The sequence below is a fragment of the Pieris brassicae genome, chromosome 12 (genome assembly GCF_905147105.1).
Source record: "Pieris brassicae chromosome 12, ilPieBrab1.1, whole genome shotgun sequence".
Taxonomy (NCBI): Eukaryota; Metazoa; Arthropoda; class Insecta; order Lepidoptera; family Pieridae; genus Pieris; species Pieris brassicae.
The window spans coordinates 9804799-9831955 of record NC_059676.1 but is presented as its reverse complement, the minus strand read 5'-3'; the positions used below and the strand labels follow the sequence as shown (position 1 = coordinate 9831955).

Sequence of the window (27157 nt, the reverse complement as noted above, 5' to 3'; positions counted from 1 at the left end):
AAATAAATATTTTCTTTGCAGATGATAAAACACATTTACCCTAAGCATCAGTACTTCGTACTTGGCAGTGTTCCATTGGCTTTTATCCAGTTATTCCTTCCATGTTGAAATCAGTTCCACGTATAACAAGAAAGGAAGCACACGCATTCAACATAATACATTTGTGTGTTAAGAGTGATCTGTGTATTTCAGTGTATTTGGAAGTCATAGTAAACAAGGTAATTTATTCACCTATTTTTATTATTTAATCCATACAATAATTGTTTATAATTTTGTTAGCATAAGTTCTAAAAAGCTTAGTTTTATCAGTGTTCTAGTGTAGATTTTAGGGTAAAAACCTCCTCCATACTTTTCCATTTATCTTTGTCTTTACACATTGTCCATCTATTCTTCTGTCAGCCATCTTTCCAGAATATCCCGTCCTTTTGTTGTTTTAAGTATACATATTTTATACTGCTCTCTAGATATATCACCTGAAGATAGATCTAGATGCTTTAGAGCGTGTACAAGCGCATCTGTATGTTTTGTTTATGCTACAAATGTCAACATTAACATACATTTTTATTTTATTTTTTACATTCCTGATATTATTATATAAATATAATACTAGCATTTCATTTCAAATACATTCATATTTTTATCGTTTCAGTTTTTAACGTATCTGTGTGACCTTTGTCGCAAAGGCTTCCTCCAAATCCCTTATACGCTTTACTGTTTCTATGACCATGTGCCCCGCCCGCCCATTTTCACTTAATTTTTATTGTAACTTACCTGATATACTCGTCTCTAAATATAGCATATATTTATGTTACTAGGACCTTTGTCACTCTATGACTTAGGGTGACAGAAGCGAGCTATAGTTGTATGACGTACGAGAGACAGACTTAACGCTAAGTCTGATTATTAATCTTTGTTCCCAAAAAAATCTTTGATAAACTTACAACATTTATGACCACAACAATTAATGATATACAGAAATATACCAATTAAACAATAAAAATAAACCTAATACAAATAGTCCGATAAACGTAATCGATAAATGCCTCGTTTCAACACTGTACGAACCGTATTAATTTCTCCACCTTCATGGCTAGAAGTATTCCACTTTCCGCTTTACGAGATACATTCTTTTGCGAACTAGCGATTGGTAGAATAGGTGGGGTTTTTCCCTGGGAGATATGACATCCAATTGTATAAAGTAAGAGTATACTGCTCCCACAATGGCTGGGAACGCACCCAAAATGGTCCCGTCATTTTCCCCAATACACTATAAAAAAGGTACATTTAATTATTTTAGTAAAATTATAAGAGTGACTCTATAAAACTCGGTAGCCAATACATAAACACTATAAATTGTACTACGCAACTGTCCGCACGATGATACTGTATAACGGTAAACACAAATAACCCAGACTATAGGAAATGCAAAACAATCATTAATTTCATTCAGTTCGTATGTAAACATAAGTGTTTTGGGATCACATGTGTTTATAAATACATTCACATACGTTCATGTTTTGTTATTGAACCACGAGTGTTGGCGATCTCCTCAACGTTCTGTGCCTAGTGGATTGGTACAGACTGTATTTTGTATCAATTCTATGAGAAAATAAGTTGCGTAGTGCAATTACATAAATAATGCGTTTGGCGCCTTTTTTCTTTTACTGAAGGTTTTTTTTTTGTCAGCCAGTAAAGCTGTCATATAATAACTGATACGCTGCCAGTATCGTCGGTTGCCTAAAACTGTTTTTAATAATATATTTTAGTTATTATATTATATTCTCTTTGGTAATTGAAATTATGATGACATGCGCATTCCAAATTTGAATCACTTTTATATCCGTTTAGGACTGTGTTGCAGATTTTGTATCTGTTTCGAGATTTTTTAAATAGGCAAGTAGGTTATCAGCTTCTGTAACACACGCCGTCTACTATTTATGTGTATGCTATGCCGGTTTTCTTGCTCGTGCAAGTCCATTTGGGAAGATGCGCGAATCGAACCAACGATCTCAGGGATGAGAGCAGCTCTATTAGAAAAGATGTATTGAAAATATTGTATGTGAAAAAATCTAATCAAACCCAGAGCTTGCCTGTAAGTTTGTTATACTTTTAATCTATGGAAGTCTAATTTAGTATGAGATCATTATACGGATTTTCGACTTTATTGCTTATCGACAAAGGTCGGTTTAAGGAGTCCAAATATTGATATTCTGTCTCTAAAAAGCTTACGTCATTTTTGGCTGTAAACATAACAAAATTATAATGGAAATTATTTACGACACAAAATTGTGTAGTTTTTTCACCATATTCAAAATATTGCGTAGAAGTTTGTCCTGGATACAAGTTTAACGATGCCAGAAAGTTCGTTTTAGTGTCAAGGCCTGGGTCAACCGACGCATTCTATTTTCAAACCGCGCGCCATATTGCGTCTTAAAAACAAAGGAAATTTACGAGACTTTCAGATAACTGTTAATTAGCTTAGAGTGTTTTTTAGTTTTACATTTGTTTACGGAAAATTCCTTAACATTACTCGTCTTTTGTTTTTATAGATTTTCTCTTGTATATTTCACATTTATCCTTGTGTTTTCATTAATATAAATAATCAAATAGCCAAGATATCGTTATTTTATTGTTAATTTACAAAATAGACAATCACAAATAACAATATTAACGCGAGTAAGAACATTTTTGATGTATTATTTTATGTTGAGACTGTAATATTGTTTATAATATTACAGTCTCAACATAAAATAGTTTTATGAAAAAACATCTTTTAACTTTAAGCACCATTTTAACCAGATCGTATTAACGGTAAGATTAAGACACAAGACTTAGCTCGAGACCTCTGGTATTCAGTGTGTCCACGGGCGTAATCACTCAACATCAGATGAGCCTCTTGCCCATTTGCCCCTGTTCTACAAAAAAAAACGATTCCAAATTTTATTTGTGTATACTAAGTAGTTACTTTCCACTCTAAATGTAGTTTAAAGTCTGCGAAAATCACTGTAATTGTCATCAAAAAATTTGACTCATTTTTATAGAAATTCCGTCGATTATAAAATGTATTGCAAGAGTTGTTAGAACGTTGCTATAGTAACGTTAATGGTATTGGCAGACAGCTTGAAGACACGTCTAATGTGACCTTGCAAAGACGTCATTACTATTTTTAGGACGATAGCTTTATTTGGAACAGAATTGTATAGAAACTCCACTTTATATTATCAAAGTATAAATTATACACAACTGGACAAATCCATGATGAAAAAAGACCCTAGTTCATGTCACCTAGCTTTCTGATTGCACCTCATGGTGAAAAGAGTTTGCAAAGTTCATAAAATAGGTGCCAGCTTAAAATTTTCTGGAACTAAGCGAAGAGCTTAAATAAACGGCTTAAATGCAAGAGTCTTTCCTCCAACTTCCAATTTTGTTCCCTTTGGAGTAGAGGCTCTTGGGCCGCGGGGTTCAAATGCACAGGCGCTCATTAAAGATTTAAGTTGGCGCCTGGTAGATAGCACCGGTGACCCCAGAGCTGGTGCTTTCCTCACTCGACGATTAAGTATTGAAATATAGCGAGGAAATGCTTCCAGCGTTAAAGGCACTGCCACAGGGACCGAACCTTTCAAATTTGTTTTAATTTTCTATTTATTATTTTTTTAATTATCAATCTGTGGGTTATTGTAATTACTAATAAACAAGCTAAGAGCTAAGTTATATAAAATTTATCCACAAATCTTGGGTATTTTGAACTACCCACAAATAATACATATCAATAAAAATATTCTAAATACTCTCATATATTCAATTTTTTTATATAGTACGAAAATTGTGAGCGCTTTAATGCACTTTTTGCCGCGCACCACCTCTATGTGGAATCGGCTGACCACTGAAGTATTTCCGTTTCACAAAACACAACATACGTACGAAGAATCATTACTAAAAGATAATGCTCACCAAGACATTTTACTTGTAATTTATTTGTTGTGTATGTGGGAATGTGTTGGGATGAATGTGTAAGTGCGTGAATGTTTTGTTACAAAGAAAGCTTTTCTATAGAGCAAACTTCTAATTAAGCTAAAAAAGCTAATGATTTAATATTTGGCGATGCTAAAGTTGACGTAGTAAACAGAAAACGTTGTTTATGTATTGGAATCGGGACAGATGTCTATCATCGATTAAGAATGTAACGGAGGAATTACAGTTGTAAAATGCAATGGCGCATTTCAGACAAAAGAATTGAATTGTGAGTTAAAAATAAATGTTTACCAATCGTGTGTATGAACTTGAAACTAGATTATTCAATATAGATATAAGTCCTAAATGAGACTTAAAAGAAATCAAATTTAACTATGACAGTTTGGCGCTACGCCATTTGTAGTCAACGTGTTTATCACCTGTTTCCAATGACCGATGTATGATGTTAGTGCGAATTAATTCTTAAAAAAAACTATTATTTATTACATAAATGCTATATATTTCTTTAACAACAAAATAAGCTAGCATTACAGATTAATCCAATGTGATAACTATTTATATCATATACAAAACAATACATACACAGAAAAAACAACGCAACATTAATCAGTAAAAGTTATTTTGAACTGTTATTTACTATTTTTTACAGCATCGGAACTGACATGAAGCAAACCTTTTGTCAGTTTACTTAAAGGACAATTAAAAATGTCTGTTAATCTATGTATTGTCCTTGCAAGGTTTGCTTATCATATTGTTTATTATATAATATATCATAGAAGTTTATAGAACGATTATTGTAGTTATTATCCGTATCACGACGTTCGTCGTTCCACAACTGAGCGTTTTTAAGGCAGTTTTTGTCTTGCACCACCACTATGTGGAACCAGTTGCCCATTGAAGTATTTCCAAACCAAGGAGTAGGTTTTTCTAGAAAAATCGTACCAATTCTTGTAAGGCTGGCAACGCACTTGCCAGGCTTCTGGTGCCAACGTGAGTGTCATGGTTTAACATGAGGTCCCACACGTTTGCCTTTTATTCTATTTTTTTAAAGATAAGTCTAACTTTTATCGATTAATTTATTATAATTGCAAGGCGTTAGACGTCGTTTATTTTGATTTATTGTGTATTAAAAATCTGTGTGTTGATACATTAATGCTGATGAACTGCCGATACAATTAAGTGTCAATAAATCTTTGAAAACTCCGCGAAAGTCTTTTGTTTCTGGACAATGATACTGGCAGAATGCCAATATAAACAAAGACATGTTGCCTTTATCTTCGCTTCTAAACAGAGGTCATATTATATTGGCCGAGGGCGATAACCTTGGATTTATTTTCGTGCAATAGATGGCGCCACGTGGCACTGTTTACGTTGAATGCGTAGTGTTTATCGCAGGTGAAGTAAATATATTGTTTGAAATTAATTAATAATATGTTATTTTAACCACATATAACTTAATAAAAGTAATATACCTTAATAATATACAAGGAAAATTGTATTTTTTTAGTATTTCATATAAATATAACGTATAAATCTGTGAAGTATAATTAATCTTCGCGAATACCAAGATAATTTACACATGCCTATGTTACCTATACTACCTTTTCTATATTAAATCTATAATAGATTAAAAATTACCTATTCAATGTCAGTTAAACATGATGCAATATACTGGAATTTGTGTAACTCAATGCTCATATGCACGACCTATACTTTCGATCGAATATGAAAATAAAGCCTTTCATTTCAGTCTATATAACGCTGTTATCTTTTGGTAAATTTCTCCTCCAAATCCCGCCATTTTTGTCTGTACTGTGCCACTCGGTAACGTAACAGTAGTAGAGTTCATGTAGTGATCTATACAATTTGTATAACTGTCAAAATCATTACAGTATCTCTATAGGTTTGTACTACTGCACTTGTATCTTTGGTTATTGTAAAGATAGCTCCTGTATTTAACACCATACTAAGGATTTGCTAACAAATATTTGACGAGGTCACGTGACCAAATTAGACCTACGCAATTATCATGTGTAATATGTCTGTGTCCGAACATGTGTCCACGCGACGCTTACTGCGTTATAGACACGGCTTGTTTACCACGTGCTGTTTTTTTGCACGTGTATCTGAGGCGCGTTCGTGAAAGCGATGAGTAACAATCGTTTGGTTTGGACATTTAAATTGTTTTTACCAAACCAATTCGACTTAGTGTCCTTCAAGAAAAGACCGCACTAATTCTTCTAAGCCGGGCAATGCGCTTGCGAGCCTTCTGGCAGTAAGAGTGTCCATTGGAGACGGTATCACTTAACATCAGGTGAAACTCCTGCCCGTTTGCTATAAACATATAAATATAGCGTTTCAGTAGAAAAACCTTGTCGTATTTCAAAACGACGATTTTATAATTACTTATTAATTCGATCTTAAATGTTTTGTCAGTTACGGCGTAAAGGCATTGTAAACAATTTCCTTTGTTCGTAATCCGAGCTATCTAAAGTAAATAATTAAAAATATTCCTAATCTTAATAGAAATAATAATTAAAAATTGATAAATGTAAAATTTAAACAAATTTAAAAAGTTAGTGTGGCAGTGTATCTTTAATGTATTGCGTTACATTACATTAGATTCATTGAGCAAGGAAAGCACCAGCTCTGCGGGCGCGGCAGATTTTATGCTTGTCCCATGGCGGTGGGACGGGGCGAACGTAGCAAAATAATTTTAAAGGACTATCGTCCTACGGAAATGTAATCTGTACCTACGACGCTACAATGGGGCAGCTACGCCGTAATATCTACGAAATTAGCTACGGCATGTGTGCTACGGTCTACGCAATATTAGTGCTACGAATGATACGATAATAATTGACGTTGTTAAACTGTGTAATATAGCGGTTGGAAAAATCCTATACGTTTTATAGCCAAGAATTCTTTACAAAATGTAATTCCGATTGAGTACTATAATTATTATGAATTTCATGTTACTGATCTTGAAGGGTATAAAGAATAATTATATCGGATTAGTAGGCGCAGAGGGTCTCTCCAACTTGCATTAAAATTTAACGAAAACTTCCGTCTCATTTCATTTATACGTGAAAAACTTGTGAACCAACATTATTCATATTTTCATAGTTATTTTCGTTTTTTCAGTAAAAATGCCTTCTGAGGTGATAACAGACAAGTCACTCCAGCGCGAGCTTGCTGACTCTATAATTCGTATGGTGCCGCTGGATGAAATAAGGATTCTTCTTGCTTGTGGAGCTAAGGTAGTATACATTTATTTTACTTTATTTGTTTATATTATCACTGCTTTTACCAAGGTAGAGATCACGAATCTGTACTTACTACGGTCCTGAAAAGGGCAGAATGGCGAACTTTGAATGGTATAAGTTTTCGTCATTCGTTAATTAGAAGAGTGAGGCTTAGGAATAAAAAATAGATAAGGATAGCCATTGCTGTGGATTGGCTAATATATATATTTTAATGTTACGAATTCGAATTCAAAATTAAACATAAATTCTAAAACAAATAAACAATTTTTGAAGACTTTTGGGTGTTTTTAGGGAGGTTCTAATAATATAAAATGGTTTCAGGTTAATGAACCTGTGACACAAGGTCTACGACCCCTGCACTATGCAATTTGGCAGCGATACCTGGAAGCGACAAGGCTGCTCTTGGTACGGGGGTGTGACATCAACGCCACTGATGACTGTGGTTATAGCGCTCTCCATCTGTCAGCAGAACATGGGTATGGCATAATAATATCTATTCCCTGTTCTCTTTAGAGTAGACTCTTGGGCCGTGGGTACATAAGCGCTAATTTAAGATTTAAGTTGGCACCTGGTAGATAGTAACAGTTACCCCAGAGCTGGTGTTTACCTCGCTCAACGAATAAGTATCACGATACATCGAGGAAATGCTGCCAGCGTTAAAGGCATTGGGATTTTTTTTTAAATTTGTTTAAATTTTCTTTTTATCAATTTTAAATTATTACTATGTAGGTTAGAAATATTGTAAATACAGTATATTAGTGTTCGAAATAAATTTGATTAATTATACTGTTACGAAGACGGGTCGACTGCCATGTTTCTAGATTTTTCCACTAGTTAGAGAACTTTTCAGCAGGCTGTAATATGATTTCTGACCGTTTCAGGAGAGGGTCAATCACATATTAGAAAATTGTAATTTCCATAATGTTACCCTAGTTTTCAGGAAGCTGAAACATTTTTTCAGTCAGTTTCAGAACATGTGTAGTCGATTGGTTCAGTTTTCAGGAGACCCGTTTTCAGGCGTGTTCAGGCCTAGGTATACCCCTTTGATAAAGGAATATTCTATACCGAACTTTCTAGGTGTGAGACAAGGACGAAATGATACGAGAGAGAGAGAGGGAAGATCACAACTTTCTCGAAACTAGACCGAGCACTCTAGAACGCCGTACGACAAGGACGGAGCAACGTGCGAAAGAGACAAAGAGTGCGGACGTTCTAGAATTGTGCAATCGCTACTCAGTAGCAAGCCCGCCTAGAAAGTTCTCGAATATTGTTTAGAATTATTCCCAGGGATATATAAGCGAGCCGAAACGCGACTAGTCGCCTTTAGTTTTGAATGCGATATCAAGAGCGAAACACCGAAGCGATAAAGTGCGAATACAGTGAATATAAGTGATAAAGTACTGTGTGAAGTGTGTATAATTGAAGTAATTAGTGACTGTATTTTTGTGTGTTATTAGTGCATCTCTGCGATTAATTTGTGCCCATAAATTCCTCATTGATTTATCAAGAAATAAACCTTTGAAGAAATCTACGGCATTTTCTATCCGATCCCCTAGCTCGTAACAATACTAATACAATTGTAATGCAGACATTAACCTCTGTTGTTTCCTTGATTTAAGAGTCATCTTCTATGTCAAAAAGAACAAAGTTTTGTGTAAAGTAATATTTTTAGATTGAGAAGTTGTATTTTTGTGGGACATTTTGTACGTTTGGTTAGTTTCAACCGAGCAAAGTTAAGAAGTCACGAGTGATTTCATTCGCTATTATATATGAATATAAATAAATCAATAACCTTTACCTATTATTTACACTAAGATTAATATATCCAGGTACACAGAACTAGTAAAACTTTTACTCGAAAGTGGTGCTGCTGTCGACTATAGACAAGATACTGCTGAAGAATTCCCAAGAACCACTTTGTGCGATGAACCACTACGGCTCGCTATACGGAATAAACACTATGTAAGTTATTTGATGATATATCTATGGTATTCAGCAAGATGAGTAATAAAAAATAATTCACATAAATGTAACTAAGTATATAAAACTCAAGGTAGCAAAAAATAAATATCGCAATACACCGAGGAAATGCTACCAGCGTTAAAGGTCAACTCAACCACAGGGCCTAAATATGTTGTTTTAATTTTCTACCTTTTAATTTTTAATTATTATTATTAGTTCTATGTACGTTAAAAATATTGTAAATACTATATAGTTGTGTGTTGGCAGCTGAAACACACACATTTACGTATTTATAACTGACAGTTTATCGCTTACAGGCCGTAGCACGATTATTATTAGAACATGGTGCAGACCCCAATAAAAGATACTTTTTCGGCTCCGAAATCAACCTGGTGTCAGATCCTGAATACTTGGAGCTGCTGCTCATGTTTGGTGCCAATCCTGACTCAAGGGACCGAGCTGGTCTGACACCGCTGATGAAAGCTGCTCGGCAACGAAAGGTAATCATTGTTTGTCCATTCACGACAATACATACACTATCCTAAGCCAATACCATAACATCGAAACGAAATATAATAAAACATACAATATAATATACATAATATCGCTACAGTGAACTCACTTTGGGAACATATCCAGGGGAACGTTGCACTATTGCCGCTGTTCTATGTTTTGTCATTCTTGATTTCCTTGGGTGGTGCACTATAAACGATTCTTTTTTAATTTTGCTACAGAATCTTTTTTCTACAGAAATTATTTTGTGCACAAATTTAGTTATACTTGTTTACCTCCCCTGAAATAGATCGCAAGAACCAGTTAGCTTAGATTGTAATTCTACCAAATAATCATAAAAGTTATGCGACAGTTTAATAGTCTATAATATATCATTTATAGTGTGTAATAATATATCCCTGTTTCACCAAGGTCATAATATTTCCACGAAAAGCTTGGTAATAGATTATTACGTTCTAAACATTCGTGAAATAATTCGTTAATATTTAAACAGTGAAATAATTTTAAACACTTTTGCTTTGCAATCTAATTACATGAATAACTGTAATATATATTTAGTTATTTTTTAACTATTATATATATGTATATAATGGTAATGTATCCTAGTAATATTAGCATAACCTTTTAAATTTTTCCTGAAAAATATAGATTTTGCTTTTACGACTTTGTTTCCCGGAGCAAATGATATAAAGATGTCGAAAGTGTCGCAGACAGCATTCAGTAAGCGCAACGACTTTGTTAACGGTGATCTGTGCAACCGACTGGTTCTGTTCTGTTGGTATGATTAGCGCTTCTAAAAGAAAAGACAAACGCTATATAAAATTGTAAATGTAAAACACTTTCATTGTCATTGATAATCTTTATATTAGACTGTATACAAAAGTTTTAATTAATTTACAGGGAATCGAATCAGTGTTGCTGCTTCTCAGCTACGGAGCAGACATCAACGCATTAACAGACGCGCGAAACGATTACAGAACTGTCATGCACTATGCTGTTTTGAGTGGTATGTTTATTGAATACAGATATTTAAAAAGATTTTTTTTAAAAGAAAACACTTTTTTAACGGATTGAAGCTATGTATTATAAACTTATAATTATTTTACATAATTTTTATATTTCTGCAAGAACCCTTCATCTTTTAGTCGATATCAACTCCGAGGAAAGAAATACAGATAATATAACTTTCTCTACAGCTGTCATACTTTTTGACATTCAACACCTTTTGTCTTCAGTCACCGTGACCACGCACGCTGAAAAGTACGCGAAACGGTGGGAAAATTTAATATTATGTAAAATAATTACACATAGCTTCAATCCGTTAAAAAAGTGTTTTATTTAGAAAAAAAATTGATTGAATTTTTGGTTACATTATACAAGTAAGTTCGATATATTACTTATAACTGTCATTTAAAAAAGTAAATGACACCGGTACATGACTAAAATGTAAATTTTTGAATATTTTCTTTACCCGTATTATAATACTCCTTACAGGAAATACCGAAGTAATTAACCTCCTGATAAAGCAAGGCGCGAAAGTCAACTATGAAAGTCCAGACCTAAACAAACCATCGCCTATTGACCTTGCCGTACTCAAAGGAGACGTGGATGTGGTTCAAATGTTACTTAAAGCTGGTAAGTATTTATTGGGTTTATATTATTTTCATGTTAAAATTAATAAATATCTAAAATCAATATATCATTCAGCCTTTAAAAATCGGCTATATTAAACACGAGAGCAGTGTTGGCCTAGTGGCTTCAGCATGCGACTCTCATCCCTGAGGTCGTAGGTTCGATCCCAGCTGTGCACCAATGGATTTTATTTCTACACAGCACTTAACATTAGCTCGAACGGTGAAGGAAAACATCGTAAGGGAACCGGCTTGCCTTAGACCCAAAACGTCGACGGCGTGCGTCAGGCACAGAAGTCTGATCACCTACTTGCTTATTAGATAAACAAATGATCATAAAACAGATTGAGAAATCTGAGGCCCAGACCTATAAAGGTTGTAGCCCCATTGAGTCATATGTCCATTGAACATAAGGTGTCATTGTACAAGCCCTGTACGAATCGTGCATGACTTACGCTAGCGTAGTGTTTGCGCGTTGTGCCCCCTCCCATTCAAGGTGTGGTCCGAGTCTTGCAGGAGACGCTTTTGCGCGAAAGCGCCCATTCCGGCCGAGCTCCACTCGCCAAAACAGCTCGAGCTGAGCTGTAGAGACCCTTATGACCAACATCGAGATTCTATTTAAAAGTCATCCCATGATGGTCGTCCTCTACCAAGCTTTCTGGAACGTGGACAACATTCTGCTAGATTACTGGACCATTTCTCCTTAATACCTTCTTATAGCTTGCACAGTCCTTTTCAATTACGGCTTCTTAATAGTGATTCCAATGTCATTTACTTTTCGTTACTACTAATTTAACTGAAATAACGAATTGTATTTGACATTCTGTAATCATACTGAAAATATACAATTATTATAAATCACATAATAATGTTAGTTATGTAGCCAATGTCATTAAATCCGCGGATATCGCTTCTAGATTATTTCCTACGCAACGCACAAGCGCGAACTTGTGTCTCGAACTTGTGTCTCGAACTTTAAAGTCTTATGTTCAAAGCTACTTGTTTGTATTTGACGTTGTGGAGTCATACTTAGTGCTAAGTCTCGACTTTCAAGCACCTCACCACTTTAACTGTCCATTTCACATGATTATTTCTTCTTTTACAGGTGCTTATGTAAACGCGTCTAGTTCTGTGATAGGCACTCCGCTCCATGTTGCCTGCTCTGATAATATATCTAACAGGAAGGAAATTGTTAAGGTATAAATCAGAACTAGATAAGCCTTACTTTTGTAACTAGTTTCTAGGGATTGATCACTAATTTATTAAATATTTCGTGGAGATTTGTGAGTCTAAAAAGACGTAATTTTGAATGTTTGTGGTTATTTTACCTTAACCATATTTTTTTTTTAGATTCTACTTGAAAGTGGAGCAGACCCAAATCAAAAGGTGTACAATGAAGATGATGGGGCTCAACTTAGACCGGCACTGGCCGAATACTTAGCTAGCAACACTGAGCCAGATGCTGATATTGTCTATGCTTTATTGAGAAGTGGGGCTAGGGTAAGTACTTAGGGTAACATTCCGAATCGTGACAGCGCTAGGTATGACTTTCGTATGTCAAAAACGTATGGATTCAGAGGCCTTAAACCCATAAACCAAAACAAATTGAAATCTAAAAGTTTATAGAAATATAAAGAAGTAAAATAACAATTACATTTTTCTATGTTTAGGTAATAATGAAAACTCAATTTCGGGATCCGGACGGCATACTCAACCACCTTCAAAACGTCACGCTAGAAGAGTACCAACATATCTACTATCTTCTTTTAAACGCCGCTGAATCCTTTGACCTCTGCATGATAAAAAGAAACAACATTCTTACACCAACTCAAAAAGAAGATTTAATCCGACGTGCTAAGACTCCAATTGCCTTGCTTGGCCAAGTTAGAATATTTATGCGTAAAATATTTGGTACAGATCTTGCAAAAGTTGTAAAGAAGTTAGACATACCTACCATTCTTCACCGCTACCTGCTTTTTGAGTGTAGTTAAAAAGTTACGGTTGCTTTTATGGCTTTTTTCTGTTGTCTATGGCCGTGTTGCCAGTAGACAAATTTTTCCCGAATTTCGGAAATTACTTTCCGCAGGTACTGACGGATCTAGGAATAAAGTTGTATCAATGAGAATTTTTCACGTAAAATAAGACTTATTGTACTACTAAGATTAGATTAGAATATTACTGTATTGAAAGTGTCAAACGGTTTTTTTAAAACTATGTACTTTAAAGGTCATATAGATTTTTTTATTTATAGTTTGTATCTCGCAATAATTACATATTTTATTTATTTTGAGGTACATATATATACTTGTAAACTTTACTTTGCTTTTGAATCAAAATATATTTCACATTTTCATTTCAATATATGGAACTATATGTATATGCACATCCTTTGTTTAAACCTTATTGAGTAATTCTAAAACAATATTTCCTATACAAAATAGTATGTTATCTGTATCTCAGAGTGTTACATAATTTAACAGAAAGAATATAATTAATACTTTATTAAAACGGCGTAGACCGTTTTCTTTATGCGTAAGATAAATTAAAGCTTTACCTGTGGTGGGATGTAAAAGCAAAGAGAAGAAAATTTGAGTTAAAGGAGCAATATATAAACTTTAAACGTTATACTGTAAATGTAAATCATTAGTGAACTTGTACTCGGTTCAAAAATGTGATATATTTGTGATATAATATTAGATTTAAGATGTTTATGTTATCAATTCAACACTATTTAGTAATTAAATATTTTTAAATACTTATTCTTTTATTTCTCAAACACCTTCGACAAAATCCATATTATGTAGATGTGACAATTGTAACTTAGACTACTTCACTTCTGAAGATCATATACCTAAAATTTTATCCCGCGTTCAGCAAAACCATAATGTGGACGTAATAGATGCGCTTCGCAGCTCGCATGCAAGCTCCGAGACCCAATAAAACTACGGGAGGAAGTTTCAACGCCCTAACATATTGATTACAAGCCTCATACGAAATATTATTCCAAATTTTTTATACTAAAGTAGTAAATTGTATTTTTTAATTCAACGCAATCAAAGGTGTCTTTTGCTAGAACACCTTAATATCGCCATTTTCGACAGCTGTTAGATACAAAATCCATCTTTGTTTCCGAAATCTGTTGAACACATAATTTTCCTTTGGCTTTGCGCCAAGATACACACGATGGAATCACTCACTCTCTTACACCATACTGGGAACCCAGAAATGTGTAGGTAAATCAGTGAATGAGTGTGTCAGTGTTAATATACAGAGCTATGGGTAATTCGAAGTATTCCCGTTAGAAGGTGATGGGGTGGCTAATTGCGATAAATTGATCATCTTTATGAAAGTGAACCATTTTTAAAAATAAGCCAAAAATGAAACAATAAACCTTTTCATAAAAAAAGTATCAATTTAAATATTTATTTTCTGATTAATAAAACCGAAAATTTATAAACACTGGTTATTTAACAATAATTAAACAACAATTATCAATGCAAATTTAAAATTGTGACGTTCTTTAAAAAATCCATAGAATTAATTTAAAAACATTACTCAATGTGAATAAAACAATAAAATAAATTTAGGAAGAACGGTAATAGTAGTAATAACAATTATAGGTCTACTGGCATAAAACAATAATAACAAATTGAAATTTCCATATGGCAAGGGTCATCTGTCAAAGTACGAGATCTGTCAACCGCTGCTGAGATTTTGTAATTATCTTCTTGAAATTTGTTGTTTTTGGGAAAATTCCAAAAAACCGCTTCTTCGATCTTAAGCGAGATAAACTGTTTTTAATTGTTATCTTAAAATAAATGAAGAAACAGGTATAAATCAAATTCAACCTTTGATTTTAAAGCGCATGGTTGAGTTGACAGGTAAGTTGGACTCAGTGGTTATGATACTTTTAGTTTATTTTATATTTTTTTCGGTTCATGATTTTGACTTCTTTATAGGGGTTTCCAGAACTACTATATGGCGTATCATAGCTGAGGGCACATCAAACGACGGTGTGTTTTCCATGCCTGGTAAAATATGGTATATTGACTTCAACGTAAGAAGAGAATCTTTGCGTTTTGAAAAATATCATTTCAAATTTGATCCCATATAAAGTATTTAGGGTATAATGAAGCAAAAGGTTGCAGATAAAAATGTTAATAGACCTGCAGGTTATATAAAATAATTAACCCTTGAAGATTTCTCACAAATTGGTATAGAGGATTGGCAAAAATGTTGTGAACATGTAAAGAAAATTGATGACGATTTCTTCAAGCAAGATATAATCATTGAAATGCTGAAATAGCTATTTATAAATACCTCTGTATCTTCATCATCTGATGAACTACAACAAAAGCAAGTGGAGTTCTTGGAATCGTTTTCTAGTTCTGAATGAGGTTTTACGTTATTTGTATGATTGAAACTATACTTAACAAATTCGTACATAAACTAATTTATAATTGATTTATTTTTCATGACATATTTTCCTTTCTTACGAACCCGATGTATATCGGCATTCTTCATACTAATAACTAACCTACTTCATGTTCATTAATATATAACAAAAATAAAATCGATATAAATAAAATTAAACAATATCAAGATAATTTCGTCCAATTTCCCCAGTATTGCCTACAACATCTTTTTGTTTCCCTCTTTGCCATAAGATTCCGGTAGAACTATAACAAATAATAATAAGTTACAATAAAGACATGCAAATAGTCTCCTCCTCCTTATCACCTCCTAAAGGGAATACATCGAATCATCAATAACCCAAAGAGCTATTACCACCGTGGTGGTTCGACTAAGGTCTCTAGGTATCTCCTAGTCTATTCATTCATTATGCCTAGGATATAAAATAACATAACATATAGATACCGGCAAACATCTTGAAGAAATGTCCTTGCCTGCGCATGGATATGTCTTGGACTTGTGTGGACTTACATGCGCAGTGACGTGACGATCCCGTGATTGGTAAATCAGGTGACGTTTGTATCCCGCGCTATGTACGATGCGCAAACTTTTTCCAACTCCCTTGTTTAGTGCTCAAGAAGTTTGCCGGTTTCTGTATGTATTTTTGGTTTAGCAAACTTGGACCGTACTTAAAAATGTTAGATTATTATTTAGGTAATTACTTTTTACATGAATAAATAGTTTAGCAATTTACTTTTTATTCAATTATGTAATTCTAACGTATATGTTATGCTTATGATTAATTAAATAAAAAATGAGTTGGCTCCCATTTCAACTATATGTACCATAAGTTATATATAATTTAGTAGGTGTATATCTGTGGTGTATTCTCTTTGACAACGACAATTGATAACTGACAAAGACTAAAAATACGATGACTATCATTTTAATTGATAAATCTTTCAAATAAAAATTTCATTGCGCTGCTTACTGTTTTGAATCTCCATTTTCATTTAAGTAGTAAATTAAAAAGTATAATGGCTGATAAACAAAAAGTAGATCTTGGTTTATTGGAGGAGGATGACGAATTTGAAGAATTTCCTGCTGAAAGTATGTTTTTATTAGAATGAAATGCAAACATTCGTGGCATAAGTTGAGTTATGACGATAAATTTCTAAAAATCTTATTATCCATAGATTGGGGGAATGAAGAGGCAGATGATGAAGATGTTTCAGTTTGGGAAGATAATTGGGAAGACGACATCGTTCAAGATGATTTTAACCAACAACTTAGGTATGTATTGGGGTTGTATACTTAGCGACACAAAGTACAAAGAAAATGTAGATGTGACCCACAAGTAGCGTTTTTGTAGTTTGGTGGCTTGATGAATAATTAATATTTAAACACAACTTGGTGTAAATATGTTTAAATAATGTGATTATAGTTATTGACTATAATACAATCTTAACACCATGTTGATGTTGATACTATAACCATTAATAATATAGACAAAAAAAAGATATTTGATCATTCTTAAAATTTGGATGGTTTTTATTAGATAAAAATGAATTAAAATCTGATAATACATAATTCCACACATTATTCAGACCTTATTGAAATATAGTATTTGAACATTAATTTTGCTTTTACAGACAACAACTGGAAAAGCTAAGGGAACAAACAAAAGGATAATATGTGATTTACTTAAATTAATTTGAATCTAATTTTTAACATAATATATAAGATGTAAACAAATTTGTTTTTTAATTTTCTTTATACTAACCTCTTGGTACTTTGCAAATTTTTGTTTGGTTTAATTCAATTCTTAGATTGGACTACATGTAAATACAAACTTAATAATAATCAATAAACTAGTAGTAATTACTATTTATGTTTGTGGTATATATCAATTAGGTACATAACTGTATCTATTTCTTGTTAGTATTATCCGTTAAAGTAGTAACTAATTGCATCAAAAACTTATTTTAAAATATAAAGTTTTCATCCCGTCTTAATTAACTACCTAGCTACGCAGTTTAATTACCTAGTATTATAGATGAACAAACCAACTAAACCAAAATCAGTATTGAATACCAGAGGAACTTCACAAATGTTTATTTCCCACTTTTGTGAAGAAAAGTATGTATTTGCTTTACATAATTTTTATTTCTAGTCATCTGGTTTATTTTTAGGGAATATTGTATTGTATAGGGGAAAAAAATACTTCATGTAAATTACTTTTATTAAGAGACCAGCTCATCTGTACTTAAGGCACTTATGAAGAACTTCTTAAAAATATCTCATTCACAATACAGGACAATATTATTTGCATATGTAGAAATAATATTATAATGAAGTGGAATTTTGGAGAAAAGGTCTATCATATTTATATGGAATGATTAATTTAGTTATACAAACCAACTCTCAAAATTTACAAGCATTAAATATTGTAATATAATTTAATGATTTGATTTGTTTGTGCAAAAAATTTGCCTATACTTAAAAATAATTAGTCTTATCTACAAAAGTTCTAGGAAAATTTTAAAGCATATTCTAATTCGTGTTTATGATTTGATTTTTTTGTGCAAAAAATTAAGCCTATATTTTAAAAAATAAGTCTTATCTACAAAAGTTCTAGGAAAACTAAAAATTTATATTTGGATTTGAGCTGATGCCAAACTGGAATTCTTCGGTTGTTTGTTCTGGTTGGGCAATTTGGTCTTCGGCATCATTGAAGTATGTGTCTAAAATATGAAGCGACTTCTTGTAGATCTAAAAAGAAGTACATTAATAAATAGTATTAATATTCACAACTTGACTACGTAATTAACAAACTGTGATGATCATGGCTTTGATTTGCAGAGAATTGAATTGTTGTTTGGAATTGGAGTTCATCAGCTTTTTACATTAAATAAGTGTTATGAGACCTCTAGAAATATATGTACTGCATGTAACACTTATTAGAAGATACTAATAAGTGAGACTACCCATTTTTTTAAACTTCTGTTATGCATATCTACTTTCAATATATTGAAATTTATTAATACTGTAGTTTTTACAATCACACTGATTTAACTGAAGTTTTCTTATATGATTCAAATTGTGTTTTAGCTGTGACAGAATAAGCCCAATTAAACTTAGAAAATTATACCTGTTCATTTTCATGCTCTTGAAGTGCCTCAATTTTGTCTAGAGCTGCAATTTCTTCCAATTGAAGGCATAATGGTTCCACTTGACCAAATTTAGCAGCAGCCTAGGAAAGAAACTTGTGTAGAGTTTCAAATAAAAATACTATATTACAAAATATGCTGCCAGCTAACTAATTTATATTTTAATCCTATCAATTTTATTTATTGTTTATTTAAACTAACAATTAACTTCTCAGAAAATCAAAATAGTTTAAGCACTTACAGAAATCTATACTTTTTTTAATTGATTTTTATAGAAAATAACAAATTATTAAACAGTTACAATGATTTATAGAATATATAAACATATTGCGTATTATTGTCTTGATAATTTCACGATCATTATAATAATGCAAAACCATTACCATACCATACCATCCCCACTTAAAACATATTCTTTAATGTCTTATGATTGTTGGGAAATACCTGCAAAAGGTTTGTTAGTCCTTCCAATACAACAATAATTGCTCTGTGGTCCTGAGACTCTAGCAAAGCACAGTATGGCTCAATGAAGCCCGCAGACACTAAGGCATCAAGTTGCATTGGAGTTCCACCCAGACATAGGTTTGTGATAGCCCAGGCGGCTTCTTTTTGACATCTGTAAAGATTATTACATGAAATTGCCCATAGTTGTCAGAGAGTTTATAATATAGAACTGTAGTACAGGGTGTTTGTGCAAGAACACATGTGTCATAGATCTTTTGTAACTAGTAAATGGAATATAAGTCTTTTAACATCACCCAAGTATATAATATGCTGTCAAAAAAAACCTTTAGTAAAATATATTATTTTAAATTTATATACACAACACTAATGGTATTATAAATTTGAAGTGCCTTAAAGTTTTGACGTTTGTCAGTAAGTGACAAAATTATGTAACTTTAACTAGTTATAATTTAGACTTCTAGTTTTCTCCACCATGAAATTATAGTCGAAAATGTTTAGATCTTTCGACAAAAAGATGACCCTGCCAATTTATAAATCGTTTGGGATTGTTCAAACTGCTGGAAGAAGACGATCGCTCTGACCCGTGCTAGTATCGTCCAATAGCCATAACTTGCGTGCGTGAACTACACATACATGGGCAGAGTCAAATTGCCTCTAAGGGGGAGGCGGTATCACTTCTATTGGGTGTAGCATAAAGCACTTTCTTCCTTTCCTGAGAAATTATGCAAATGGATCTCCAGCTTTCTGGCCTATGGGAGTACTTCGCAAAATTCATTGATATTCAGAATATAGAATTAAGGATACTCTTTACACTGACGTGTAGGTATTTCTCGAGCAGTTGTCGATAACAACAAACTGGTTAAAACAACAACTCTGAAGTCAATGCTTTGCTAAATGGAGGATCGAACTGGGGTCTTGATTAGTCTACTTTTAAGTGGCAGCGTTCCATAGGGATGTGGGATCCAGCTACCTATTGAAGTATTTCCGAAATAATTCGACTTAGAATCCTTCAAAAAATGGGCGTACTAATTCTTAAAAGGCCGGCAACGCACTCGCGAGCCTTCTGGAATTAACAGTGTTTATTAGCCCTGTTCTAAAAAAAATATCGACGGAGTGGAGGAGGCCCTGCTGCTGCTAAAGGCTAACAATTAGCTAGAAGTGGATGGACAGGGAGCGTTAGAAGTCCTTTAATGTACCCAACATTAGTCTTAGGGATGGTGGGGTACAATAAATTGGAAACCAGACGGGACTTATAGTTGGCCTACTACATAATGAAAGTCTTGTGCAACCCAACTGTGCTCCAAGAACTGGGTTTCTTAGTACCTATGGGATATGTGCGACGGCGAAGGCCTAGGTTATTTGCGATACCAAAGGCCAGAACCAGTCTGTTGCACAGATCCCCGTTATCCGGGACGTTGCGACTACTGATTCCTGTCTCGAACACTATCGATATATTTATATGTTCGCAGAGTGAATTCACAGTAGCGATATTGTGTAAATTATGTGTTTAATATTATATACGTATTTTATTATATTTTAATTATTTTGTTTCTCGACATTCGGCATAGTCTGTAAGGATAATGTATGTATTTCTGTAGTAAACAAATAAATAAGTTTCTTTCACACACTTCAATGAAAGTGAGTGTGTATTTGTTTTAAAAAATGCTCACCTAATATCGCTTACACCAAGAACATGCACCAGATGAACCAGCATTCCTTTATCAATTGCTAGTTGAATCTGTTCGCTGGTACCAGCGAGGACGTTGCTCACCGCCCAAGACGCTTCTTTCACTAATGACGTAACACCGGAGTGTAGCAACTCGGTTAGATAATCTAGGCAATTTGCTTGGAGACATCTATCCGTCTGTAATGAGTACAAGAAAAAAAATAATCACCAGTTTGAGCATATTAATGTTTGTCTACAAGTTTAAAACTTTAAAGGATTTAATCACGAAAATATTTATTTTGTACAAAAAAATTGTTTTTAAAATATATATTACGAAATATATACATATATTAAAAAAATATTATTTAGATATTAAAAATCCCGCCGAAACTCATGTCGACGAACCATTAAAACGTCGTTGTTGAATAGAAAATGAATATTTTGTATAGAAGTCACACCCTATCCATAGTTTACCTGTTCATCAGATCCAGTAAGCATATTGCCCACAGCTCGTAAGGCCGGAGTCTTAACAGCTGGAGACTTGTGCTGCAACAGCTTAATCAGACGGGCGAGTAAATGAGGGGTGGTTTGAACTTCCTCAATACGTTCATTGGGACCATCAGTTAAGTAGGATAGGGCCCAACAAGTATCCGCTGAAACCAAAAATGATTAAAATACTAATTAGCTGAAAAAATCAACTTCTTTTTACTTTTAGTATATTGGTTCAGGTTGGTTGCACACTCAAATTGGTTCTGTTTCGAGTATTGTACTGGTGAGTCACCATTTTTTTTAATATTGTTTATATTTTTTTTGTACATACAACAAGGCTCAAAGAATATATTGACCAGATAGTGTCATATTTAGTTCCTTAAACTTATACAATGGTACTAGGCGAAATTTTCTTGAAAAAATGATTAGTTATTTTAACTAACTAACTTTTCTTTATACTTTACATAAGTGTTAAATTGACACTATAAATAATTTGATGCTTTAAATAATAAAAATATATGAATTTTAAACACAACCAATACAATATTTATTTTATTTCTACTTATGTATTGATTTAAAATTGTACGTTCTTTATACATTTACCATCCGCTTAAAGCGTTAAACAATAAGTAAGATAGTGTATATATTTTTTTATAAATTATAAATATATTACTGGACTTACCTAGCACTTCTTGGTCAGTTATATCTAACAATTCAGTAATGTATGGCAACGCTGGGGAAACCAACTCGAAATTTACTATTGGGTTCTTATTCCTGTAAGATGTATAAAGTGTATCATATCATAATAGACTAATAAATATTTTATAGTTTCAGGTAATAGGTTTTTGATTTAATGACAAGCCAGAGTGGCTTTAACAATACATTGTTAATGTTAACTTATGTAGTTTTTTACCATTATTGCTAGTACATAAAAAAACCCTTGGGGCACAGCCCCAGGTTTGAATGCAAGCTTCAGTATTTTCTAACAGACTAACTTCAGTATTATACATACTAGTGGAATACCTAGCATACAGTTATCTGCTCACTATATTAATTCACTCACCTGCACAAGTTGCTAAAAGTCCAAGCTGCTGTTCTTAATTGTGATGTGGGACTGTTTATTTGCAAGTGGGGCAACAGGGCAGGTAAAGCCCCATGGGCCAGTACAATGTCTCTTGTCTGTGCCCCATCGCCAGCTATGTTTCCCAAGGCCCAGGCACTTTGTTCTCCTACTGCCCCTCCTTGGGCTAAGAGGGTTATCAGTTGTGGAATAGCACCACTCTAAAAAATGTATCAAGATATTTTTAATGAGGTATGAATGCTGAAACTTGGAACATGAGAAAACTAAAAGTACTATAGTGGTGAGTAAGAAGAAAAACCACATCATCCTTGATAGGTGGAGACTTTTGCAGTCTGTTTGTAAAGAGTATGGTAGCGTGGCAGTTATGAGAACTAATACAAAAGCATGTCTAACATTCATTACATCCTTTAAATTTTTTCATATTAAATAACAAAATGATTATTTTAAAAAAATAGCACTGCAGCAAACTCAAATCCCATAGTTGGATCTTTCTGTACAGATCGGTATTATATCATTTCACTATTGGCAGGTGTTCAGCTTATGCCTAGACACCTGACTTCAATTTGTCTTGCAAACTATTGAAAGATGGTACAATTCAGATACACATAAGAGATAAACTTACATCTACAACAGCCATTGTGTGCTCATGTGTGCCAGATGCGATGTTGGTGATGGCCCAAGCTGCTTCAAATTGCAAGTCATTACTGAAAACATATTAAAATCAGTTCAGTGCTATGGATTTTTACACTATGCCCTCATTTACAAAAATAACTTGTCTCATTTCATCACAGCATAAACACTATTAGACAGAGGTAAACAAAATACTAATTTAAAGAGTTATACTCAAAACTGGTAAATCAGTCTAGATTTAGTTTTAATACAGTTATTATGTCAAAGTAAACCTATGTGTGTGATACACACTCCACAACAAACCATTTAAATCAACAGGTTGATGAACTTTTTTATTGTACAATAAAATTTGCAAAAACACTAAAAATTTAAAACTTTTTACCAACAACAAACCAGTTTTTTTGTTATTAGAAACCTTTCTACTAGGGGCATAGCGCAGACATATTTATTGAGTTTTGTAAGAAATTTAACCAAGAATTATTAGCCACTAAGTTATAAAATACTTTAAAACATTAAACAATTTTTTTGAAATTAATCTCACCAGTCATCCCTGTGTAAAGCATCAACCAAAGGTTTCAGAACACCAACTTCCAGCATGATGCTAATTGGTGGATTCATTTCTTTTGACAGTTTCCTTCGAGCTGACTTTGCTGATGCTGTTACGATGGACAGGTCTGAGGATCTTAAACCTGTTACAAAGATATCCAGCAAATTAGTTGAATTAAGTTATGTTTAAGACTTAAGATAGTTTATCCGTATAAACAAAATTTCATAACTCTTAATATCTCAAATCTGGTAGCAAGCCTTCAGTTTTTTAAAAGAACAGCAAACATGCAGGAGGTTCATCGGTTGTTAAGTGATACCACTGCCCATAGACACCCAGTGCTAGAAGGCATGCAAATGTTGATAGCCTTTTAAGTATTAATACATTATATTCTTGAAAGTAGAATTGGTACAGTGATATCTTTCAAGGGGCAGCTGGTTCCACATAATAGTGGTGCCCAGCAAAAGTGCCTTGTGAAACTTAGTTGTGCAACAACACTGAGGTGATAGTAGAACAATTAGATATTCTGCCCCTACTTCCAAAGATGAAAACGAATTGTAGGATTTATCCTTAACAACTTTTAATAGTTAACTACCAAACCTTTTACAATTTCTCGTGGTGTCATGATATATTCAGTATCCAGTACTTCATCAGCTTCAGCGGACATTGCTCTTCTCTTGAGTAGCTGTTCATCTCGTGCTTGCTTGCGAAGTGTGACACTCAATTCAACACGTTTTCGACGAAGGTCCTTATGAAAAAAAGAGTAAATATTCGGATGTATTATTTATCAAAAAAGTAATTGTTGTCTTATTTAATTAGTCTACTGTATGCCAGCTGCGATTAAGATACAGTAATAATCGTTATTAATTTTGTTTAATAAGGGTAGTGATGACGTTTGGTACCCTACAATAAACTTATCGAGAAAATTCCAATAAAAATTTGTAATTTTTAACCCAGAGTTATTAATTAAACCTCTTGATATTAAAAAGATGAGAGAATTAACACTTGTAAATGTTTTCGTTTCACCATAAAACATGACAATTCAAATTTATGATATAGTTAGACTATAACTAGTAATTCTTACGCAGTAGTATATGTCTTTCAGTCAGTATAAATTTCTTCAAACTCAATATAGAATACTAGATCTTTAAAAAATAAGAACAAAAGAAGTTAAGAGAAAAGATGGATTCTCAACTTACATTAGCTCCGTGCCCAGTATTCTTGTAAGCAGCTAGCCTAGAGGTGTGAGTTTTATCCGACATTTTATATTTTCGGAATTTAATGAAACAGATTGTAAGCAGCAGTAGATTCTAAAACAAATAAATTAAAACCGCATGGACAGTAGTTAAAAGTTAAAACTGAGCAAGTATTTTTACGCGTGTGCTATAGTAGCGGTAATCAACTGTAGTAAATTTAAAAATTCATATTTGAAATGTTAAAAGTTATTCGTAAGCCAATCATAAACAGTACATTGTGCATAGAGTACAGAGTATAAAGCACAGACTAGGAAAACTTTACAAAAGACAAAGTCTCTGACTATATTGACAGTGATACTTGTAAATAGTTGCCATAAAATTTATATGTATTATCCCACAAAAACAAAATTGAATTAATTTCACTTAGCATCGATTTTATGATCAGAATATTTATAAAAAAAACATTAATCAATAACAAATTTTACGATGGTTATAATTAATATAATTTGTATCCACAAAATGTACGCATAGGAAAAATGAATTATATTAATAATGTTTAATTTTCATACTTTAACATATTTTATTATTAGACTTTGTAGACGAATGTTTTTAAAAATAAGGTGTGTATAACATAGTTTACCTAAATGTTATTATTAATTAATATTTTGGATCCCAAATAAACATGTGTTTTAAAATAAAATTTGTAATATAAAATTAATTTTGCGCGTAGCAAATAATAGTGGTAGTAAGTAATTTTATTTCAAACTTCATTATTAATCAAACTGCATTGCGACTGCAGAGAAGTTCCAAATTAATGCAGCGGAGACGTAGATTTGAAAAAAGAAAATGCTGAATAAAATAAAAAGAAGTAGGAGGCGCTTTTACGACAGATATTGAGTGGTGGGACGGGCTTAGCATGCGCGAGAACTTTTACCTTTAGATACCATTTAGAAATTCTGTAATTAACCTACACTATTACAAACACATTCATCACCTAACCTCATAATATAAAACGACTGTAAATTAACGTTATTAAAACAAGTTTACAAGCTATCATGAACATGTAATTACGCAAAACGTTACGCCGCTGGGCGTGACATCACAAATCAGTCCGGTCGAGTTGAAAACAACACGTCTGTTAGGCATCTCTTTCTACAATATCGCGATTACTAGAGAGAGAAAATTGAACAGGCTAGCGATGATCGTATTCTGTCGAGGGTGTCGCCATTTTCGTTTTGACGAATATTGACAGCACGGCAGACAGACAGTGGCGCGGTGGTCGACGCAGCGTCTACCAGACTATTTTTTATTTTGATAGTGAATCATTTTGTGATTTGATTATATTATTCTTTCAAATGATTGCTGTTGTTTACTAGACAGTAATATCTTAAAACGTTGTAATAGAACGCATTCAAAGATAACGTATCGTTAATTTTCAGTGCTAACCTTCTTTTTTTACTTAGTGTTATTGAGATGCAAGACGTGATCGATATGTGCAAGATGTACAGATGACTCTGCTATTATTTTCTTGATCCTGTTTTTTTTTCTGGTGAGTATATTACTAATTTATTAGTTAAGTTATAATTTAATTTCTTTGTTTTCGACATTTATTAAGTATTCGAGCTGACTACCTGTTTTCCTTTAAATATTTTATTATTGAGTATTATGAATGAGTATTGAAATAGTTTGATAAGAATGTGTATTCTTTGTTGCGGTAGCTCCAGTTTGTTTACGAACTGTCACGGGCAATACGGCTTAAGATATATAGCCTGGGTTGGCGACTATGCGTGTATAATTCACAAAGAGATTTCAACCCTATTTACTAAGTGATAAGAACGTTAGTATGAAACGGGTAGGAGTGATAACAGCCCGTGGAATTAATTTATCACACGCCGCTCTTGACAAGTTGAAAACATAAATTCGACCTTGGCACACCACGTGGTTTAATGTACTTTCTTTTTACAACTTTTTATCTAATAAGAAAGTGAGTTACAAAATATGGTTTATATATAATTTTTTCGTATTTACTTTTTATTGCGTACGACAATTATTATTCACTTGATGTTGTATCATGATTCATGCAAGTTTTCTGTTAATTGATGAAATCGATTTTTAAATTTTTTTATGCTGGTAATATTAAATAGAATAAAACAAATTGG

At 33.1% G+C, this 27157-nt stretch overlaps 3 protein-coding genes across 3 annotated transcripts in view; 2 read left to right on the top strand and 1 right to left on the bottom strand.

Annotated features, from left to right (window-relative positions):
* Nucleotides 1-108: 108 nt before the first annotated feature.
* On the top strand, nucleotides 109-14099 carry LOC123717463 (ankyrin repeat domain-containing protein 50-like). Its single transcript, XM_045673462.1, has 10 exons — nucleotides 109-218; nucleotides 7117-7232; nucleotides 7560-7714; nucleotides 9068-9200; nucleotides 9518-9700; nucleotides 10614-10719; nucleotides 11208-11348; nucleotides 12450-12541; nucleotides 12695-12844; nucleotides 13015-14099. Exons 2-10 carry the CDS (start codon nucleotides 7122-7124, stop codon nucleotides 13333-13335), a joined length of 1392 nt encoding a protein of 463 aa, XP_045529418.1. The 5' UTR covers nucleotides 109-218; nucleotides 7117-7121; the 3' UTR covers nucleotides 13336-14099.
* Nucleotides 14100-17981: 3882 nt separating this feature from the next.
* Nucleotides 17982-25230, bottom strand: LOC123717382 (importin subunit alpha-1-like). Its single transcript, XM_045673339.1, has 11 exons — nucleotides 25002-25230; nucleotides 24403-24550; nucleotides 23800-23947; nucleotides 23251-23332; nucleotides 22611-22828; nucleotides 22230-22321; nucleotides 21533-21711; nucleotides 21063-21256; nucleotides 19372-19543; nucleotides 18909-19010; nucleotides 17982-18529 (listed from the first exon to the last, which is right to left on the bottom strand). Exons 1-11 carry the CDS (start codon nucleotides 25062-25064, stop codon nucleotides 18401-18403), a joined length of 1527 nt encoding a protein of 508 aa, XP_045529295.1. The 5' UTR covers nucleotides 25065-25230; the 3' UTR covers nucleotides 17982-18400.
* A 1049-nt stretch (nucleotides 25231-26279) lies between these two features.
* Nucleotides 26280-27157, top strand: part of LOC123717226 (homeobox protein PKNOX2-like) — a 43711-nt gene continuing 42833 nt past the window's right edge. Inside the window, exon 1 of the mRNA XM_045673115.1 lies at nucleotides 26280-26547. The gene's annotated coding sequence lies outside the window, so the exon portion shown is untranslated. The remainder of the gene's footprint in view (nucleotides 26548-27157) is intronic.

Coding starts and splice junctions, on each gene's coding strand:
- LOC123717463 (XM_045673462.1), top strand. CDS start 7,122: ATGCCTTCTGAGGTGATAACAGACAAGTCACTCCAGCGCGAGCTTGCT. Junction 7,233..7,559: donor TTCTTGCTTGTGGAGCTAAG/GTAGTATACATT, acceptor AAATGGTTTCAG/GTTAATGAACCTGTGACACA. Junction 7,715..9,067: donor CATCTGTCAGCAGAACATGG/GTATGGCATAAT, acceptor TAATATATCCAG/GTACACAGAACTAGTAAAAC.
- LOC123717382 (XM_045673339.1), bottom strand. CDS start 25,064: ATGTCGGATAAAACTCACACCTCTAGGCTAGCTGCTTACAAGAATACT. Junction 24,551..25,001: donor ATACTGGGCACGGAGCTAAT/GTAAGTTGAGAA, acceptor TTTTTTCATAAG/GACCTTCGTCGAAAACGTGT. Junction 22,322..22,610: donor ACTTTTAGCAACTTGTGCAG/GTGAGTGAATTA, acceptor TACATCTTACAG/GAATAAGAACCCAATAGTAA.